The sequence below is a fragment of the Arvicola amphibius genome, chromosome 9 (assembly GCF_903992535.2).
Source record: "Arvicola amphibius chromosome 9, mArvAmp1.2, whole genome shotgun sequence".
Classification (NCBI taxonomy): Eukaryota; Metazoa; Chordata; class Mammalia; order Rodentia; family Cricetidae; genus Arvicola; species Arvicola amphibius.
In genome coordinates this window covers 2,327,951-2,348,175 of record NC_052055.2, presented here as the reverse complement: position 1 = coordinate 2,348,175, position 20,225 = coordinate 2,327,951, and the positions used below count along the sequence as shown (strand labels likewise).

At 40.1% G+C, this 20,225-nt stretch overlaps 1 protein-coding gene across 1 annotated transcript in view; it reads right to left on the bottom strand.

Annotated features, from left to right (window-relative positions):
* The window catches only part of Vps13b (vacuolar protein sorting 13 homolog B), a 467,803-nt gene that overhangs the window by 165,193 nt on the left and 282,385 nt on the right, over positions 1–20,225 (bottom strand). Inside the window, 1 exon segment of the mRNA XM_038343548.2 lies at positions 7,861–8,551. Within this exon segment, the coding sequence (XP_038199476.1) occupies positions 7,861–8,551 (691 nt within the window).

The window sequence follows — 20,225 nt, the reverse complement described above, 5'->3', positions numbered from 1 at the left end:
ATAATACCACTGCATATTACATGACACTGAGACATATGAATATTTTTTAGCCGATTATAATTACTATTTTAAATAGGCTTGAAGGTAGCAATAAAAAATAAAATCAATAACATTAGCATCTGTTAAACTATGCCAAACAATGAACTAAGAACAGAATATGTACATCATCTGTTTCTCCTGACCAGTGCCATCCTCACGTCACAGGTAGAGAAATAAGGTTTAGAGATTAAGATTAACTTGCTTAATACATACGGCTATAAAAAGCAGCTTGGATTGCAACTCAATCCTGATTATCTCTAAATCTAGAGCGCTTATTGGGTTTTGTTCAATGCCTGTTTCTTTAGAGGGCCTTACTCATATCTACAGCATTTTAAAATACAGAAAAATATCCATTGTAACAATGTGTCTTTACTGTTACCATCCAACAAAGTGTTATGACTTGCCTTTTCTCAGTATGATACTTTCCAAAAACTTTTAAATTTTCTATTTTAATCTTTCTGATATTTGAAAAGTTACTATCAGTATACAAATTCTGAGTGGGCAAAGGAATTGTTTTCATTTGGCCTGAGAAGTAAGATCCTGTACTATGTACTAAGGAAGTACGGCGTTGGTTAATTCCCTTAGAATGGCTGAATTTCTCCACAAATGACCAGATGGTACAGTCATTTCTTCAAAAGCAAACAAACAAACCAAAAACAACAACAAAAAAATCAAACAAATAAGGAAAATGACATTTTGAAGTTGCCTTAGGCTACACCGTCAAGTTATGAGGCCAATTAAAATCTGGACTTCATTACTTAAACAAAACAAATACCATTTAAAAATATTTATAAACACAACTAATATGATTATATTGAAAACAACCACGTACATCTTTATTTAAATGAGAATTGCCAATATTACAGCTGCTATACATAAAGGTATTGGCAGAGACCTCATTCCTGCTAGAGGTTGCTCCAGGAGGGCCGGGCATGAAAAAGGCCGTTAGCATATTACTTTACTATTTAAAAAGTTGTTGACTTACAGATTATTATTTACATGGACTATATTGGAAATCATTTGTAATTTATTATTGTTAATTGTCAAAAATGAACTCAAGCTGGTAAGCTAGTCTTTAAACTTCCATGTTTTAGAATAAGGAAGTGAGACCTAGTGTTGCAAGTACTCACTGATATAAACTAGCACAATTGGGATCACTAAGTCATGCAGACTGGAAACCACACTTTATAAAACAACATGGTTAGGATAAGAACTGTCACACTTCTCACTTCACGTTTATAATCAGATGTAGATGAGTAGTAGATTTTACTTGTCACATGTTCTTGTTAAAATCTAACAAAATTTATATTTCATATATATACATATAAGTAAATGTATGCCAGGTATGGTGGTATATAGCTGATTACAAGCTCTTGAGAGGCGGTGGCAGGAGATGGCACGCTTCAGGTAAGCTTGGGCTACACATCCCCAGACCCTTTCTCAAAAAAAAATATATATATGATATACATATCATATAAAATACATATACATGTGTGCAAATATATATGACATATACCCTGTGGATTGACAACAAAGGGAATATCACAGCATGTCCTTTTCTAAATGATGCATAAAAGCAAATCCCTAAGGGACCCATGAAGGGACAGCACTGTTACCACTGCATATTTGGGCAGGAGCTGGCTCGGTGGTGATGTGCATGGAGCTTGGGCCAATGCTGACGATTTCCTAGGAGCAGTGACCACCATTTCCATCTACTCAAATGACCCAGCCAAATCTACCACTAATAAAATTAGAGAAATCTCTGTATTCAGGCTGTCTGGTACAGCGTTTCTAAAGTGTCTCTGAGGTCATTCAAGGGCCTCCTGCACACCTCATCCCATGAAGACCTACATCCCTAAACTTTTACCAGGGACACTCAGCACAGTTATCAGTGAGCTGCTTGAAGGCAGAAGCTAGGTTTCCCTTATTGCAGGTTTCCAGGAATCTGCACTGAGGTCTGAGCGCAGAGTGAGAGCACAGGAGGGATGGGTCCCGAGGCGTTGGTAGAGTTAACGCAATGACGGGGAAGGAAGACAGCTCCAGAACTGCACTGCTAAGTTTGATAGAATTACTGTGAGATATAGCAGCACATTCCATAAATGTTCACCAGAGTCTGACGATTACACGGCAGAGACCAAAGCCTTCCCACCGTCCAGGAATCCCCAGGGCCACGCTTTAACTAGAGTGAGATGCAGGACCAAGCGTTTGCATCTCTTCATGTGGTAACATTTTGAGCTCCAGACGCCTATTGTCTACGATGACTAGGACCCTGGCATGGATTGTTTTCCCTTTTTAATACAAATTAATGAATAAAATGAATTAGATGTCACATCATGAGTTAAATAAAATCTTCGATAATGCTAATTTTGTTTTATAAGTTTGCCTCCTGATACACAACCATGACCAAAAGCTACGTGGGGAGAAAAGGGTAGATTTCAGCTTCAAACTTCCAGTTTATCCTGAAGGTCAGTCCAACTGGAACTCCAAGGCAGAAAAAAAGCAGAGACCATGGAAGGGTGCTGTTTACTGGACTGGTTTCTTAGACAACCCAAGGCACCTGCCCACAGGTGTCGTCACAGCGGGCTAAGTCTTCACGCATCAACCATTCATCAATGAAATGCCCACAGTCTTGCCCACAGGCCAATCTGATGTAGGCATTTTCTCAGCTGAGGTTCCCTCTTCTCAGAAAATTTGTGCTTGTGTCAGGCTGACAAAACCTAAACACTAAATATTCTTAAATAAATCACTTATTTTTATCTTCTTAAATATTATTCTCTAAACATAATATGCCCTTTAAAAGAGTGAAACAAAATTCTTTGCTTACATTTGCTCCACAGGATCCTCCTATAAAAGATATATAAACATAAATATATATGATATGCAACAGTATTTGCAGTAGTGGCTTATGACCATCATGGAAATCAATAAACAATTACCAGCAACACTGTGCCAGTTTTTTATAATAAATATTTTTTTTGTTAAAAACTAACTAAATAGCCGGGCGGTGGTGGCGCACGCCTTTAATCCCAGCACTCGGGAGGCAGAGGCAGGCGGATCTCTGTGAGTTCGAGACCAGCCTGGTCTACAAAAGCTAGTTCCAGGACAGGCTCCAAAGCCACAGAGAAACCCTGTCTCGAAAAACCAAAAAAAAAAAAAAAAAAAAAAAAAAAAAAAAAAAAAAAAAAAAACTAACTAAATAAAAAATGATTCTCTAAACCCAAATAATAACTCCTTAAGAACTGTAGTTTGTTCAAAACATTGATTTAATAAAGCCATCGAGAAGCATGTTGTTCTAGTCTGCTTTCTGTTGCGATGGTAAACTCCATAACAGAAGCACCACGGGAAGGAAAGGGTTACAGGTTATGTCCAGAACTGAGGGAAACAAGGAAGGAGTGCAGCCAGGAACCCCAGAGAACACTACCTACAGGATTGTTCAGCCAAGGCCTCTCTGCTCACGGGTAGAACCACCCGCAATTGGATAGGGTGTACCATATCAATTATCAATCAAGAAACTGCATCCAGAGACGTGCCCAGAGGCAGCCGAGTCCACTCTTCCCAACCAGCATATACATACATGCTAAATTCACTACTGCTTGGCTATGACTTCAGTAAAATCTTCATTTAAATATCAAAAAAATATGAACAATGTAGAAAGATACAACCTGCTTTTTCTCTGATTTTTAACTTCTGCTGCTTTTGAATTTTCCTCCTAAACTCTTTGGAAGGCTAGCTTCCTTCTACCAATCCACTTTAATCCTCCACTTCAGATAAGGACTCTGGACCTCACAACTCAAGCACAGAGTCAGCCACTTCCATTTCACTCCTCCCTCCCTTCATCCCCATGAACTTGCACAGAATAGCCATGCACAGTTTTTATGTGTAAAATACTACCTTAGGACGACTGCATTTCATGTACGTGGAACGGTTTCTTTTAGGGATGTGGGGAAGCACTTCACACTCTGTTCTGATGACTAAATTGGTAACAGGAGCTGATCAGTTCATCCAAGTGGACCAGCTGAACTTTCCAAAGTCCAGTTTTGAATGACAATTTCAGTAATATTTAGTAAAAAGTATTTAAAACACTGAGAAAACTAGTGTTTTCTTGTGTATCAAAGAAAATCTGTATCTTCAAAAGTCAACAGTGCTATTAAACTGGTCCAATGCTTGACTACAGATTTTAACCCAACATTTTTGAGGCTTTCTACTAAAGCATGGATTAATTATCGATCATAGCTTTGAAAAGGTAGAAAGATGAAACTATAGACTGGAATCAATAGTCCTGTTGGCATCATTTGTGAAGTGAAACACGGGAGGAGAAGAACCTGCCCGGGACAGACGCCACTCACGGCAGGGCTGAGAATCAAAGTCCAGCGTTCAGTTTCCAAGCTGAGTAAGCTTTCTGCCACACAACAGTGATGAAATCAGTAATAATAAACATTTAAGAGGGCCGCCTATGTACTAGACTTAATGCTAGAAAATATTAGGATTAGTACCTTAGAATATTGACAAATGATCTCTTTTCATCACAACTGTCCTATCAGATAATTCTACATCCTATAATAGCACCAGAATGTGAAGCCAGAGTTGTTATATTGTGAAGATAGGCTGTATTATATAGTCATATAACTGGACACATTTAACGGACAAATGAGGGAACCATTTGTACAATCTGTGGAGAAGGAAGTCTGGAGGAGACAATGGCTTCACAGCTCTCCTCAGGCTGTAGCTGTTCTCACCACAGCTGCGACTCCAGGCAATTACTTCTCTAAACTTTACTTTCCTAGTTCCTCTGTCTGTAATAAGAGACATAACATTCCTCACAGAGTTGTTATTATTAGGGTGAAATGAAAGAATGTATTAAAACAGGACAATTCTTGGAGCACCCAGTGACAGTTACAGTTTCTTTTTTAAATAGCCATTGTATTTTAACTACTTGCAGTTTTGGTTTTCTAACACATTCCCTCAAAGTGCTAGACTAACTTTAAAAAAACATGATGACGTAAAGTATATACTATACTAGTAGTACTCGGCTATAATCAAGAATTGCTGTATTTGGATCATGTAAGGTTCTGCACCCATGGAATACTCTGCAGTGACTAGCTCCAGAGGGTTATTACACACAAATTCAGGCCCATGACATTTTCTCTAGCTTCTCCACTGTGATTGGGTCCTACACCTTACCTCCAACCAATGAAAGAAACACCTTAATCTTTCCTTATTCTTTATTCTAAGAAGATATTATCATCCAAATATGTATCTTTGCTTTCAGCTCTTATAACCTTGAATACAAATTTAGACAAAAAGACATAGATGTATGATTTAGAAATATACTAATAAAATAGATTAAGTCAAACCTATTTCTATAATTTTTGAAAAAGTAAAACCCATCATTGGCAGTTTCCATTTGTTACTATTTGCTTGCCTTGTGTGTGTGTGTGTGTGTGTGTGTGTGTATGCGCGCGCGCTCGCGTGTGCATGCATACACACACTCACAGCATACCCATAGGAGCTTGAAGTAAGTAAAGAGTGTTGATGTGGTGGTATTTCCCTCTGTATGTTATAAATATGTTTTATTGCCATTGGTTAAAAAAGAAGCTGATTTTGGCCAATGGCTTAGCAGAATATAGCCAGGCTAGAAAAGATATATAAAGAAAGTAGGTGGAGTCATAGAGAAGGCATGTAGCCACTGCAGGAGACAGACACCTGATGACAGTCAGAACCTTACCAGTAGGCCACAACCATGTGACAATACACAGATCAATAAAAATGGGTTAATTTAAGATGTAAGAGCTAACTAGAAATACACTTAGCCTATTGGCCAAACAGCATTGCAATTAATACAGTTTCTGTGTGACTATTTCAGGTCTGGGAGGCCTGAAGTGAATAAGCAGACTCTGCATACAGAATATGAGCTGTGATTTTGGCTATCTACAGTGCAAATTTGGGAAGATGCTAGAAATATTCCTATCAGCTCCTGCCTGTCCCTATTCTTCCCTGTCTTTCCCACTTATCCCTTAGCAGAGCCACTGAAGATGCCTACCTACATAAGAGATTGTAGTTAAGTGACTTTAAGAAAGTGATGGGAATTAAGATTTGCTATTCTAATCTGTACCAAGTTCCAACCAATGCTAATTCGAACTGTAAAGAGGCATCAGTTAATGAGGCAGAAGTCCTCAGATAATAATGTAAGTTCTGAGCTCGCCAGTGCCTTGAAGTACCTATTACATCACAGGGACTCATGATGAGAATGTTTGAAGAAGGAAGACAGTAGTTGCCAGTTAATGATAACAAATAATTCTCAGAATACTAGACCTATTTTGATAGCATTTACCAATACCCACAGTATACATACTCAGCAAGGTTGATTTAAATTGCCACTGGTTTAATAGTTCTTTAGAGGGGAACAGTTGGCCTTCAGATGCCTAGTATGCGCTGCCAGCTTGATACTATTCGACAGAGGGCTACAGGTGAGACCAGAAGCAGTCTTGGAAAGAGCCTGTTCCACACCCTTGGCCTGAGTCTTCATTCTTAACCTTGCTATCTGTTTTCCAGTAATGTGCTGTGTAAAATGGTTGTGATATTTCATCTTCATCGTCAACTTGAATGGACTTGGAATCACCTGGGAGACACACCTCTGGGTGTTACTGTGAGGACATTCCAGAGATTTACCTGAGAAGGGAAGATCCACCTGAATAGGAGAGGTACCATCCTAAGGCTAGAGTGGGATTTCAAAAATAAAACGGGAAAAAGAAAAGGAGAAGGGAGAAAGTACATGGAGTACCAGCATCCATCTCTGTGCTTTGACTGGGAACACAACATGATCACCACCTCATGTCTGGGCTGCCAAGCCATGTATCCCCTCAAGCGATGAGCCTGAAGCCCTTCCTTTCCTAAGTTGTGTTTGTTGTATCAACAAGAAAATAGCTCAATGGCTTCTAATGAAAAGAATTAACCAGCCTGACTTTCAGACAGCTCTCCAGATATCTCACTGTTCGCTGCCATCTGTTAGGTGTCAAACTCTCATGTGCTTGCTAGGTTCTTCTTCAAGTCTTGACTCATAGACCTAGATACTCATTCTCTGGTTTGCTGCCAAATCTCCAACTCTATATTAGGAAAAGGATCTCTTACATTGTGTTTGATTCCATTTCCACTGGCTCTCATTATTCAGTGTTCATACATCTTAACTCTGAACAGCTCATGTTCCTAGACACAAAGACTTTCAGAAGTTCTATATGGTTATAATAATATACGGTTATGATAACATGATAATATATAAATGCCGTCCATTTATAAGGAAGGCATGGTAGGGGCTGTGACTAATCAATACCATTAATAAATTTTTCATAAAAGGTATACATGTTTTAAAAGTATTCTACACTTTGATAGTCTTTCTTGATTGCATGTAAACTTATTCAATTGTAGTGAGATGAACAATAAACGATAAACCTTTTATTCTTCTTTTCTTAAGCAACTGTACTAATGTGGATAGCCTACTTATGGGCCGTTACCAGTAAAAACTGCTATGATTCCCAAACACTAGACACTGTAAGTACCTCTACAGCCAAGAAAGAGCCCATGTCATTAAATTATTGAGGAAAATGATAAAATATTCAGGGGCGTGATGAGAATATTAATGGTAAATATTTAAACATTTTCCCAACATTTTTTAAAACTCAAGTCAGTTGCAGACATGTATTTACCATACTCTGAAGAAGAAGCATGTCTGATCCATTGGCTGTTCCATTTTGATCATCTTGAAACTGGAACTAACCCTACACCTAGCAGTGTGAGCGACCCTCGAGTGTATCCCAAGGCTCTTACCTGCACACTTGTAGTCAGGGGCCACACCTTTAAGCACAGCATCAAAGATGGACATTTCCACTCTCTGTTTCCTGTGATGACAACTCAGAAGCAAGGAAGGCTGGGATACAATTAAGTAGAGAAACGGATGGAGCTCTAAGTCGCCGGTTCCTCTTCGGCCAGGCTGCCTAACAACAGTGACACCAAGTGCTTGTCTAGCCGATGACCGTGTGGACGCATGGAGGCTTTCAAGGGAGAGAACCCTTATTTTTTTTCCTGAAGGAAAAAAATTGCTACTGCTTAAGAGATCTTCAGCAGTCACCATGGAGATGCATGCCTGGGCAGGCTCAGCTACGTCAGCATCAGCTTCTGGGAGGTTTAGGGAATTCTTGCCTGTTGCCCCATCCTCCTTCTGTTCTGGTACTGTGGACTTAGGTGAGGGCACCGAGGAATAGGTCATTAGTGAGATCCTACTGGCCGTAATAAATATGTCGAAGGGGATAAAGTTGAGGTTTTTCACGATGGAGGACTGGTGGGAGGGGCGGGCTATGCGGTGCTGACTGGCGCCCCCGCTGCTCTGCTCTATCTGCACAATCTGGATTTTAACGCTGTCGCTGCCGATGCCACTGTCCTGAGCACCGCTGTGTCGGGAAGAAGTTTCCGCTACGCCTCCATCAAACGTATCCATTTTCTTCTGTTCCAGTTTAGAGATCTAAGAAAAAACAAGCAGATATGTCAAGGTAGTTATGTATCAAGTGTCACTATATGAACAATGTTATTTAAATAAGCTGTTTACAGGAACATAAAATGGACCTAGTACCTCTAAAAGCCATAACAACCACAACAGCTATGTGAAAGTTCCCCACCCCCAGAATCACCTCATAATCTAAGAGAAATCTCTTTTTTTTTTTTTTTTTTTTTTGAGAAAGGGCCTTCCTGCTCCTTGGCCTGGGCCGGCCTGAAACGCTGTTATGCAGACTGAAACGCACAGCAATCCTTATGCCTCAGTTTCCCGACAGTCAAGATGCCTGAAACCAATGCCAAGAAATTCTTGAGAACAAATATCAAATTTACTGGGTGTCACTGTTTCTCACTTTATATTAATACAAATCAGCTTTTAAAATGCTACTCCAAATAATTACTTTAGTAATCTTAAAATAATCCCCCAAAGTATATAATAAATGATTCCAGCCTCCAATCAGGGTTATTGTTGGTAAACATAAATTCCACATGGCTGCAGATTCTACTGTGCTTTTCATCCTTATTATAAAACTAGTTTATACAATTCTGAACAATAAAAAAGGAAAATAAAAGAAGTTCAGACTTTGAAGGGCAAAGATCAAATTAAAATAACTGCATGACATTTAAAAAGATGTTAATTTATCTTTTTCTACAACAGGACTTGGGAGGAGGGAAAGGTGAATCAATAACTCAGCATTGAAGGCTTCTGACTCCCTGTGGAAAAGGAAGGACATTTTATTGGCAGCAGATGGGCAGAGTCCTCCCAGGCTTCAGCTTCTCCTTCCAGGACCCTAACAACCTCGTGGGCACTGGGGGTTTCATTTGCTTCCCTTTAAAGTGATACAGATTAATCCATATAAACATGGAGAATCCACAGAAATAAGGAAAGTAAAACAAACCTTCTCTAGTCCCACTGCATTAGCAAGTATCATCAACAGGATACCATATTCAGTATTATTTTCTGCTGCTCAGGCCCTTTTGTGATTATAATTATATTGAAAAGACAAATTTGAAACCCATTTCTAGACAAGGTATTATCCTTGTATGTTGCTTTGTTTCTGTGGCAGGGTCTTACCATGTAGCCCACACTTGCTCCGAGTTCTCTAGAGACAAGCAGGCCCCAAACACATACACACAGTCACAGTCTCTCTCTTTCTCTGTCTGTCTGTCTGTCTGTCTGTCTGTCTGTCTGTCTGTCTCTCCTGCCTTAGCCTCATCCATGAGCACCCTTTAAAAGAACCTGTAAAGAGCTGCACACAGTTGATTTAATGCTAGGAGTAATTTTTTCAACAATTTCTACATAATTAGAAATTGGAGCTTTTAATTCTTGCCAATAAACATCCCTGTGAAATGATAAGAATTTTCAGGACAGGCTCCCAGGAGTGAAGCTACAAGGTAAGCAGCATGGAAACCTGTGAAGTCACTGAGATGTCCAACCTTTCCAGAAGGACTGCATCAGGACCCACAGCAGCGGGTAAAGGAGAAACGGTCTTAAAGCTCAGTGTAAACGCTGAGTGTTATCTATCAGTCTTTAGATTTCAATTTAACTGGTTAAAAAAATATTTTGTCAAATGCTTCGAAGACTCTTCGCTAAAGTGTTAAATAACAGGTAACAAAAATAACAAGGGAACACTTTTGAAAGGTTTGCCAACAACGTTTATCTTGACTCCAGTAAAGGAGAAGCACAAAATGTTATCTATTTGAAACTAAACAGTGTATCCCTAGTCTTAGAGGGAACCATGTTTTCTGAAGGCACTCTACCTATTTTGTGCTCTTGCCCTGACCTCACTGCACTGTGCTGGCCACAGCTGGCAAAGGGGCAGCCATCAAAACCTGCCCTGCTTGGTGATCTTAGTATATCACACAATTCTCCTACAGCATAAATTATATCATGCTAAAACGTGTTGTGGTATTAATATAAGATAATTTAGAACAATATGGTTAGATGGCGGACTGCATATAAGCCAGAGTTCCCACAACTGCTGTTTCTCTGTGATATCCTGTGTATGCTAATGCAATGGATGTCTTGCACTCATGTGACACAGGGGCAAGGAGACAACGTAGTCAGTGCATCACATGCGCTGTGCTGCACTGAGCGGCCGCGCCGCTGCTTTCATTGTGCTGTGTTTCGTATCCTCAGCGTGCATGCCTTCTTACAACGGGCTTGTGGCGAACAATACACTCTTGTGCCACAGCAGCATTCTACATATTGTATTTACTACTTTTCTTGATTGCATTATTTTCTCCTATGTTGGTTAATCATGCTCCCAAAACAATGGGCTATTACACACACATATAAACATACATTCAAAGTACAGGTACAGCAGGATATCCCATGCAGCTGGCTACACATTAATACTCCACATTCCTACAACTGTGAGAGTGTCTACTGGTACTCATATTTTCAGAGATTCTTATAAGTAATAGTGAGGCATAGCTCTGTATGGGCAGTGGAGTCAGACAAACCTGAGACCAAGTCCAACACTCTCTAGTTACAGGACTTCGAACAAAATTGCAAACCTGTGTTGACAGAGGCTGCTCATTTGTTTCCTGGCCACCCAGACCCAAAATAACCACACAGAAACTATATTAATTAAAACACTGCTTGGCCTATTAGCTCGGGCTTCTTATTAACTAACTCTTACATTTTAAATTAACCCATTTCTATTATTTTATATTTTACCACAAGGCTCACGGTTTATGGCGGCAGCTACGTGGCGTCTTTCTGACTCTGCCTTCTTTTCTCCTCTATCTCTGCTTGGAATTCTATCTTGCTCTATTCTGCACTGCTATAGGCCCAAAGTAGCTTCTTTATTAACCAATGGTAATAAAACATATTCACAGCATACAAAGGGGAATCCCACATCACCTCTGTAAGGAAATGCATAAGATAAGAGTTTATTATTCCTCACAGAGTTGATACGGGGATTTGGGAATGCAGTCTCATAAAGTATCACTGCCTGGCACATAGAAAATCCCCTAACCTAGGCAGCTGCTTTTCAGGTGAAGAACTTAGATGATATGATCTCTATCGCTGCATAAGTAGTAATATGTCCTCACCACACTGAAGAAGATGCAGTGATAATTGTTCTTCCTATACTAGTGACTGAAAACAAATCACATAACAGACTGAATTTACAACTGTTAAGACACAAACACACATGTGGGAAGACTCCCAGTCCTGAGCTCTGAAAGCCTTTCACAAACTTATTCATGAGCCTGTGGGGCTCTGCATCCTGCACACCGTGAGCTGAGCATAGGGCAAGCAGTCCTCTTAGTCTCTGGAGGAATTCCCTCTCACACTGGAGCATTAATGTGCGAGGCTGACAGAGCACCCAGGGAGGTGACAGACAGAGCACCCAGTGAGGTGAATGACAGACAGAGCACCCAGTGAGGTGACTGACAGACAGAGCACCCAGTGAGGTGACTGACAGACAGAGCACCCAGTGAGGTGACTGACAGACAGAGCACCCAGTGAGGGGAATGACAGACAGAGCACCCAGTGAGGTGACTGACAGACAGAGCACCCAGTGAGGGGAATGACAGACAGAGCACCCAGTTAGGTGACTGACAGACAGAGCACCCAGTGAGGTGAATGACAGACAGAGCACCCAGTTAGGTGACTGACAGACAGAGCACCCAGTGAGGTGACTGACAGACAGAGCACCCAGTGAGGTGACTGACAGACAGAGCACCCAGTGAGGTGACTGACAGACAGAGCACCCAGTGAGATGACTGACAGACAGAGCACCCAGTGAGGATGACAGACTTAGCATCCATTGAGGTGACTGACAGACAGAGCACCCAGTGAGGGGAATGACAGACAGAGCACCCAGTGAGGTGACTGACAGACAGAGCACCCAGTGAGGTGACAGAGCATCCAGTGAGATGATGTACTGAGAATAAAAATAACGAACTTTATGCAGGGTAAGTGAAAACAACCTCTTTATAAAAATTATTTATACAAATTCTTTCGGGTGCAGCTTAGCTTTATCCCTTCCCTTCCATGCTGTTCAACTTCTCACACTATATAATGTCTCAGATTGGGAACAAGTGTGTTTACTGTTTGCTACATATTGTTACATATTATATACACTGTATTCTCTAAATGCTTCATCTTTTGAGGAGAAAATATTGCTATTCCATTTTACAGCTGAATAAACTGAGGCTAAAGGAGGTTACTCAATAGGTCATTGAGGAGAAGGCTGGCAGTTTGTAAGTAAAAAGAAACACCTTGTTAGTATTCTTGGAATATGTGAACAAATAGGCTTAAGTTAGAAACTACGTAAAAATGAAGTCGCTTGTTTTCAAGATAATATTCATTTTCAAGCATTATGCCACTAGGTCAAAATTTTCAAATATACCTCCAGATACATTGCCAACTGCAAAATTTCAAATAACATTTGAAAAAGCAATATAAATACTTCAATAACAAGGATTACTGCCCGCATTTTGAGGCATTGTAAACTAAGTTTTATACAGTTTAGTAAATCTGCAGGTTGAGCTCCATGGCAAACCCCAACCAAACGCTCATGTCTCATAAGTTGTTTTTGTGTCTCAATCAGGAAACTCAGCCGCAATTTCATACCCGAAGCTGCAGTGTTTATACATGAAGAATTTGCTTCTGATTTTCAGATGGATGCTTAAAATCCAGTCTTCCCTAGAACTATAGGTGTTAGCATGGAAACACAGAGCACCAGTACTGCTGGGAAAGGCAAGGAGAACCAGTGTCCAGTCCGCAGGAGAATGACACGTGTCACTTGCTATCACTCAAGACACGGGTCCACAGTAGCTCGTTCTCCTCACTACTGACCAGAAGGAATTCTGAATAAGTGACCTGAAGACGAAAGACTGTCTGTCCTTGGAAGAAAAAGAGATAAAAATTTCGCAGTATTAAAAAAAAAATCATGCCTTAAAATGGGAACTCTAGTTAAAAGTCTGGATTTCTTCCATTTTTCTAAATTTCCAAGCACCACAATGAGGTGGCTACTGAGACATGTTTGAAAATCCAGCAGTTTGTCCCAGCTCACTGTAGATTTATCTGTCCAGATGAGGAAGTTATGGCCCACTGTTAAAAACCACTTTTGGATTCATTGTGTTGGGCTCTCAACTTGGGCATCGCCATGTTTACCACTGCTCTGAGGAAAACTGAAGTTCACGGTGTGGCCATCTCCAGGTAAGTTTTGCCTTGTTACTGTGCTAGGTGACTAGGTCCTCACAGCCAGCGGTCTCTCCGGGCTACAGCAGGCCTTCTACTCCTTACCTAACTTATTTAAAATGGACAATAAAAGTTTTCTTTAATTAGCTACTGGTGTGCATTAACATGATCATGATTAAACCATAAAAACCAACTGTACATAACTCTGGTCCCCTGTTCCATATGTTTTGAATTATTCTGTTTGAAAATGTACTTTGCGTCCCTTTTAAAAGTTCGACCTTCTGCTTGCAGAGAATTAAATGCATATTACTGTAGTGAAGAAGATAATGTTTCAGACCTCCAGGCATATATTAAACACACTGGCAGCACTTGAGACAAAATGCTTTACTTATTAGATACTTCCTATTCTAAACAGTGTCATCAAAGGCTAAAAACAAAATCCATATAAAAGCTGCACAATGCTTCCACACAGAACCTGTGCCAAAATCCCTGTACTTTCCAACTAATGAGGACAGGATGTGTAGCCCTAACATGTGAATGTAAGATTTTCCAAGCATTCACTTTAGGAAACTAGACTATTGATTCCATATGGGTTATGTTAAATGAAACTGTATTGGTAAAATAACCTTTAAGATATCTGGCATGATAACAATAATTAAACACTATTCCAAAGACTAAAACAAAAGGGGATTTGGTTCCACAATGGCTAATTAAAATAAAATGAAAAAGCACAGCAGGCCATCCATCAAGATAAATTGTTATTGTTTAAGAACTTTTAAAAATACTGCTAAAATATACTTTCAGATAAAATCTGAAAGAGATGGAAAAATATTTGTGGCTTAAAAATGGATAGTTTGGTGAAGAAAAAAGTATAGGACTCTGAAATTTTATGTGGAGATAACAGCTTTAAAGCCTTGAGCACAACCAGATGGCACTTAAATCACAGGAATTCTCCAGTTTCACTATCAGTGGGTTCCAACAGAAGAAGGTTTTCAATAGCTGGGAAAACATGTCATGCTGATAGTTTCCTTCTTAGAAGATTTCAGCGCATTTCCCCATCCTTTCAGGGCGATGCATTATGCAGACAACCAGCACATGGACATGGTGCTGAAAGCAGGGAAGAGCGAGAACTGCAGCTAGTTCCTCTTAATGTACACAGGTGCGTTTCCTAGCCCCCCACAGCACCCCAGGGGAAGTGACTCGAGCACAGTGGTAAGGGGACAGCATCCAAGAACCAAATTAGGTTTCTCCTAATTCTAGTGAGGCACTCATCAGTGATATTCTGGAACAGGAAAGATGGGTCATGTCACAGCATGGCTATGAAAAGCAGCCCTAGCTAGGTGTGGTGCACACAGGTGCATTCCTGACATCTAGGAGGTGGGTATAGGAACTATATGAATTTGAGGCCAGGGTGGAAAATGAGACCCTGTTTCACACAAAACCTCAAACACACACACACACACACACACACACACACACACACACACCAGCTTGATTAACACAAATACTATAAATATATGTTCAAATATTTTACATGAAGAAATGTGTGGAAAGCAAACTCCTGAGATCTGTCAAGGACTATGCTAATTTTTGCTTTGATGGATGACAATGAAGGGAAACTTAGCTGTCACTCCAACCTATCACTGCCTGACTGCCTTACATTTCTGTGTCCAGTGTCACTACATGGAGCAGAAGCATGCCCACACTTGGCCAGGTGCACACGCCATGGCTCTACCGCATGGAAACTGCGGTGTGGTACAGCAGTGACACAACCCTTCAACAGGCAACACAGACTCTGACCTTGATCAAAAGAGCCTTTTCTAATTATGAGTTCATTTTCCACATCTTATAAATTATAAAAAATCAAGTGTAAAACCACAGAATCAAAGTTTCAACCACATCTGTGTATCACTGAGACATGTATCCTAATTTTACTGCCCTGACTCAAACTCAGCAGTGCTTCAAACAAGTAAACATCATGTCTGCCTCACAAAATCAAATACAGTTAAAAGGGAGGAGTGGTCACATCATCCTGAAATTACAAATGAGCATATTTATAAACTTGAGAAAACTCATGTGCTTCATTATCTAAATATTTATGGAATGGTATGGCATGCTGGGGCTGGAAGAAGTTGTTACTGGACTTTGGTACAAAGATTGCCCACATTGGAAAGTTTATGTAAATAAAAATTGTATTAATTTTATTAAGAAATGAGTATATTTTTATACTTCCAAATTTTCAGTATCATAGATCGGAAAATTATGGTGAATTACTATTTCCACTCACTGATATGCTAGGTAACATTTATCTTTGGGCATTAAATATTTTCATGGTACTTGGGAGTGAACCCAGGATCTCACACCTGCTAGGCAAGTGCTCTACCATTGGGCTGCAGCCTCAGCCTGTAGTAAAGTAAATTAAAAAAAATAGGATAGACATTCATGTGAAAAACTTCCTTCAGCGAGCCCAGTCAATCTTTTTTTTTTTTTTTTTTTTTTTTTTTTAAGTAAATTTAAGCTTGGGGTGGTGGTACATGCCTGTAATCCCAGTACTTGGAAGGTAAAGGCAAGAGGATTCAGAGTCCAAAAGCCATCTTTGGCCTTTAGCAAGTTCTAGGAAAGGCTTTGGGTACACAAGACTGTCTTAAACTACAACAAAACTGAAACTTAATAAAGAATCAAAGTATAAACTTGAATATTATAGAGTATAATAAAACAAAGGCTTTTAATGCTTTATTTTCTCTAAGTCAAATGTTATACAACATCCCACACAATGTAACTGTCCCAGTCAATGACAAGCAAGTTTTCTCAATAATGAGGCGATTATGCCAAAAAGCAGCACAAACGATACTACCGCTCAACAGATGAAACAGTGAAGAGCACCATGTCTCAGTTTTCCCCTTCATGGTGTTCCCAGTCCACTCCTGTCTGCTAAGCATTGATTCAGATCATTCTGTTGCACTAACAACAATATGGAAGCAGCTCAGTCACGGTGAGTTTTATTGCAATGTGTGCTCTAATCTAAGTTGTAGGTTAGGAAAGGGGGCCAGGCCTAGAGTTAACTGACTATAATACTTAGATAATTATTGGTGTTGTTTCAAAATGACAGACTAGAAAGAGGAAGGAAGGAAGGAAGGAAGGAAGGAAGGAAGGAAGGAAGGAAGGAAGGAAGGAAGGAAGGAAAGAAGGAAGGAAGGATCTACCTGTTATACCAGTTTCCCTTTACAGATAAGCTCACAGCATAAACTTATTTTCTGAGATTCCTAAACTCAAGACAACCAACTAGTACAAGAAAAACTTTGCATTACAGGGTTTGAACTCAAGGCCAGTTCTCACTGTGTCTCTCTTCCTCTCACATGTGTAACAAATCAGAATAGGCTGGTCATTGTATGCAGATATAATTCTTTATATTATATGCTGACTTTTATATCTGATTTGTTTTCACTTTAAATGAACTCAGGTTTTAAGAAAATAAAACACCACATTCTGCGCACCTTGCCACAGAGGGGTTTGCATCAGGAACGATAGGTTTAGAAAGCATCATGATGTTAATGCTTTAAAAGTGGCTACTGTGTGTACAAGGTATCTATTTTTTCTGCTGATAAAATCTAAAGCTCCTTCTACTGATGTCAATGTGGAAACCATTTTGTCCCATGGCTGCTTAGAGATCTGCAATAGGATTAACTCAGCTGCCAGTGCTCACTCACCCTGTCAGGCTTCACAGTGGAGTCTGAGCTGTAGTCTGTTTCTCATAGAGAGTTACTCAGACACTGACTTTGCTGGGCTCCTTATAGCTGGTCTGATTTTACTAGAAACAACTGCATCACATCAGTCACTCTCATAAAGTTGTTTTAAGATGGAAGCAGCCACAGCCCTGAAGCAGATGAAAGTTTACTGAGCCTATGCACTCTCTGTAAGAGTCAAACAAAAGTATGTGTTCAGCTTCTGCAGCAATGTAGGACCCTGGCTATTAAGTATTTCAGCTAAGCTGAACTTGAAGAAATGTCTACCAATCAAATGTATATAAATTCTTATTCAATTATGATGTGAATCACATAAGTCTTTAAAGATATTACACAATTCTCAGAAGTAAAAAATTAGCATGTTTTAAAACAAATTTCTTGCCGGGCGGTGGTGGCGCACGCCTTTAATCCCAGCACTCGGGAGGCAGAGGCAGGCGGATCTCTGTGAGTTCGAGGCCAGCCTGGTCTACAAGAGCTAGTTCCAGGCCAGGCTCTAAAAAAGCTGCAGAGAAACCCTGTCTCAAAAAAAAAAAAAATAAAACAAATTTCTCCCAATATGCAGAATAAGTTGAGCATATCCATAGCTAATTTTATCTAGCACAGGTTATTACTGTCTAGCAGACAAGTTTTGTTCCTAGTCTATTTCCCAAATGAGCCTGGTTTAGTTAACTACAGCTTCTTTAGAGCAGCTCAGCCCCCAGTGTTCTGTTCTCTTCCTGACAATGAAATCCGCCGAAGGACGCTGGCCCGCTTCACTGACTACCCCACTTTAACAGCAGGTCCAGTGTGAACTGAACTAAGGCCTCGTGCTTTTTCTGTCATATTATTAATACTTTGAAGATAATAATGTAAAGTACTGAAATGAAAGGTAACCAAGCTGAGAGAACATTTAAGTCCTACCACAGTTCTACCGCATTAGAAAATGCTCCCGTCGTCTTGTCTTTCCCAATGCCATGCTCTTCCCCACAAATATGACTGTGCTTGAATCAAGCAGAGTTCTAAAAATAGCTCTGCTCAGCTTGATCAGATCACCAGGAAGTTATCATATTGTGGTATACTTTAAGTCATACAATTCTGAGAGACCTCTGAGAAGGTAATTTTCTACACAGTTATCTATAAAGGTAATTTGACATGTACTTTAAGTTTGGACATTTGTCCTGTGGGACTTCTTGGACAGTAGTGTAAAAGTTTCATTCCCCAAACATTAAGAGATGAAAAAAAGACAGACAGACAGACAGAAATCCTACACTGGCTAACTGTATCTCCCAAGTAGCTGGAGGTCACAGTTACCTGCCAGAAAGTCTGTCAGAACTGGATTTAGCATTGTCACCAAAGGTTTCCACTTGGATACTGATGATCAATGCCAGAAACAATATACTTAAAACACCAGTATGTCATTCCTATCTTACTTTTCTATTATTTACTCCTCCCGAAAGTCTGAGAGAGAAAATATTCCCCAAGTGTCCTCTTCCAACTATAAATATTAGTCCCAGGAGAATAAAAGGTCCATGAAAATAAAGTTTGTAGTCCCCTCCCACTTTATCACCAGCACCTGAAACAATATTTGTTACATAGTTAGTGTTCATAAATGTCTAATGAATGACTCATAAAGGGAACAAACGGACCAAGTCATTTACAGAGGGGAAGTTAGCACTTGCTTTCTTGCCTAGAGACTGTTATTTGCTGAAGATGCTTTCTGAACCTATCTGAACCAAGACTGGAAGAAGATATGATTCAAACTGTTGAGACAGTAGGAAGGACACCTAAGCTGAGGGAACCATATAAGCAGTAGTTTAGAGGAGGGCTAAGTATCTAGAAAAGCAAAAGTTCCTGTAGCTCAAAGGGTAGAAGACTGAGAATAATGGAAGATAAAGTTGGAAAGACAGCAACAAGTATGACTTCAGTGACAGGTTTAAAAATGTCAACTCTTTAGTTGATGCTACTCAGGCTCATAGAAGGGCATTCCTCTTAGGAACGTCAGTCAGCATGGCCAAAGGCACTCATTAAAGCAGAGGGAATACAGCCTTGTGTCAGATGTCGGAGTCAGAGCTGAGGTCCAACAACTTATATGCACACTACTGCTTGGGAAACACCGATCCACACGAAGAAGAGCTATAAAAACTTTCAGAGCAAACCGATCACAAGACAACGCTTGAGAAAGTGCTAATTGAGTGTAAGGGCAGCAGACAATGACGGAATATTGCCATGGGATAAGTTACCTACTCTCTGAGACTTCCTCTTTCAAAATCAACCAATCAGCCCATTCCCCCCTCCCTCTCCAATGTATCTCAATGCAAATGCAGAAGTCAGAGGAGAGCTTGTAAAAATGTGTTCTCCCTTTCACCGTGTGAGCTGCAGAGCGGGAACAGCACCAGGCAGCAGGCACTTTTATCCACTAAGCGTCTCCTCAGCTCAGGGGCTTCCTGTTAGCCCAGCACCCAAACTCCTCAACTTCAGACTCTCATGCTAGGACTTCATGCTTACCTGCCTGCTTCCACGTTATCATTGATCTTGTTCACCAGACTGTTGTAGAATATTATTTTAAAGTGTTTCTTTTGTGTATGATGTGGAACATTTAACAATGTAAAGATGTATTGCTATTGTTTAACTCTGTGAAGCTGTGGTTCTTTGTCCGTCTAGAACACCTGATAGTCTAACAAAGTGCTGAACAGCCAATAGCAAGGCAGGAGAAAGGACAGGTGGCGCAGGGTTGGCAGGCAGAGAGGGTAAATAAAAGGAGAATC